Source organism: Engraulis encrasicolus, chromosome 17 (assembly GCF_034702125.1).
Source record: "Engraulis encrasicolus isolate BLACKSEA-1 chromosome 17, IST_EnEncr_1.0, whole genome shotgun sequence".
NCBI lineage: Eukaryota > Metazoa > Chordata > Actinopteri > Clupeiformes > Engraulidae > Engraulis > Engraulis encrasicolus.
The window spans coordinates 11,036,758-11,039,257 of NC_085873.1; the positions used below are offsets into that span (position 1 = coordinate 11,036,758).

At 43.7% G+C, this 2,500-nt stretch overlaps 1 protein-coding gene across 1 annotated transcript in view; it reads left to right on the top strand.

Moving 5' to 3' along the window:
• The window catches only part of plxdc1 (plexin domain containing 1), a 96,157-nt gene that overhangs the window by 76,215 nt on the left and 17,442 nt on the right, over positions 1-2,500 (top strand). Inside the window, exon 4 of the mRNA XM_063221743.1 lies at positions 734-803. Coding sequence (XP_063077813.1) covers positions 734-803 — 70 coding nt within the window. The remainder of the gene's footprint in view (positions 1-733; positions 804-2,500) is intronic.

Genomic DNA, 2,500 nt, shown 5'->3' on the forward strand with positions numbered 1-2,500 from the left:
CACACACACACACACACACACACACACACACACACACACACGAACACGCAGACACACACACACACACACACACACACACACACACACACACACACACACACACACACACACACACACACACACACACACACACACACACACACACGCAGGCACATGCATAGCTTATGTTTACTCAGGCAAACACATAGGCATAGGCATAGACGGGTGTCGCCCAAAAAAACCCAGGGGAGCAAGATACATAAAGCATGAAAGTTAACAACAATCTGATCCAAATTCTCATTTTCCTGGCTGCCAAGCATCAGATCATTTGTAGTGTTTGTTTTGTTTGTTTGCAATAAATAATTGTTTTTTCCGGAATATTGCATGGCCATTCTAAACTGTTAGCACGCCCACCACAAATGAAAATCAATACGGAGCAGAACTACAAAAAGAATACTGGTAATGTGAATCGGAGCTCAATCTGTCTATATAGTCATTACAGCATACTGTTATTACACACATAGAGCCTTTTATGAACAAGGTAGGCAGGCCAATATGGCCGTCACTCCTTTTATTGAAATAGCAATGCAGTAAGAACATGTGGAAAGGAACAAATACATAAATGAGCTTTCTTGCTTCTTTTTACATCCATCTCTCTCTCTCTCTCTCTCTCTCTCTCTCTCTCTCTCTCTCTCTCTCTCTCTCTCTCTCTCTCTCTCTCTCTCTCTCTCTCTCTCTCTCTCTCTCTCTTTAGCGTGTGGCGTTATCCTTTGACTTCCCCTTCTATGGACACAGTCTGAGACAAATCACCATAGCAACTGGAGGTAAAGTGAAAAAAAAATACATTCGATGTTCTTTTGGGTTGGTTTGTTTGTTTATTTATGCATATGAGAGAGGAGAGAACGAGAGTGTGAGGAGAGAGAGATGTGTGTTTGAATGTCTGCCTGTGTTTACTGTATTTGATAGGGACAGATGCATAACATGTAGGTTGCATAACAACAAAACAGCAAGCATCATAGCATTCATAACCAAAAGCTAATTTCCAATGCCCATGTGGTGTGTGTGTGCGTGTGTGTGCGCACGTTAGTGTGTGTGCATGCGTGCATATATCTCTGTGCATGCTTGCTGTGAGTGCACCCGTATGAGTGTGTGTGTGTGTGCATGCTAAATGTGACAAGACAGGAGGCAGACACAGACAGTCCACGCTGGGGGGCAGATTCTGAGGAATGTAGCCTACCGTACCGTACGTCTCATGTAACCAAATGAGCCTATTAGTGTGATGTCTCAGCATGAGAGGAGATCATGCATTACTTTATAGTCCTTTTTATCCTTATCCTTTAGCTCCCTTTTCACCAGGAGTGGAGATGGGGTGTGTGTGCAAGCAGGGCATTTGCCCCAGGGAACCAACTTTGTATTCATGCATCTGCGAGATCTGCAAGGTCCGAGGTCTTGTCGCGAGCCACATTTGAAATTGCGTGATTACCTTCACTACTACATAGTAAGCACTGCGGTCATTATTAAGCAATGTTGCTTTCTAGCCCGGTTAGCTAGTTATTTTCACACAAATTGCAAAGGCAATGTACTGGTATCATTATTTGACATATCCAGTCTGTTTTCACGAGCAGAAAATGCAAAAACAGTTGATTCTGCCGATAGGCTATGTGTTCACATTCGGTGGGGGAAGCTATGCTTGTAAAACCGCAGGCATTGTGCCACGAGTGTTCAACTGATGCAGTGTTTGTTACTTAGCTTGTAGCTTTGTGTATTTACACACATTTACATACAAGGCATTAATATAGTTTATAACAGAATACAGCTCTGCTCTTGCAATCTACCAGCATTGCGCTGCCACAAGAACAAAGAAGTAGCGAGACGACCAATCATAGCGCCTTTTCGTCCGACGGATAGTTAGAATTTTTTCGAGGCGCTCAACGACGTGCACAGAGCCTCTGCACGGGGGGCGTGGACTCGCACAGATAGAAGACGGATGGACCCAGAGGCTATGCGTCCGAAGCATAAATCTAGCTTAAGTTTTGAATTAACGCTATGAAACGTACTATGCAGGACAAATATACGTACATTGTAGCCTACATACTTACCTGTATCCTCACTTTATTTGTGTGAAGCCAGGCCTATATTAATTGTATGAGGCCCTTAGAATTGGCTTTTGTGTTTTTCGCAGGAAAACGTCTGTGCTATTGAGTCGAGGATATGTATTAAAAAAGGCTAAAGATAGAAAACCCCTTGGCTAACAGGAATAAATCACATCCTTAATTCCTCTATTTTTGTGTATCTTATTTGTGCCATTTTGCTTTGAGGAAGACATCTTAATCTCCTGTAATAATCCTGCTCTCTCTCTCTGTCTCTTTGTCTCTCTCTCTATCATGCATGCATGCACACACACACACGCACGCACGCACGCACGCACGCACGCACGCACGCGCACGCACACACACACACACACACACACACACACACACACACACACACACACACACACACACACACACACACACACACA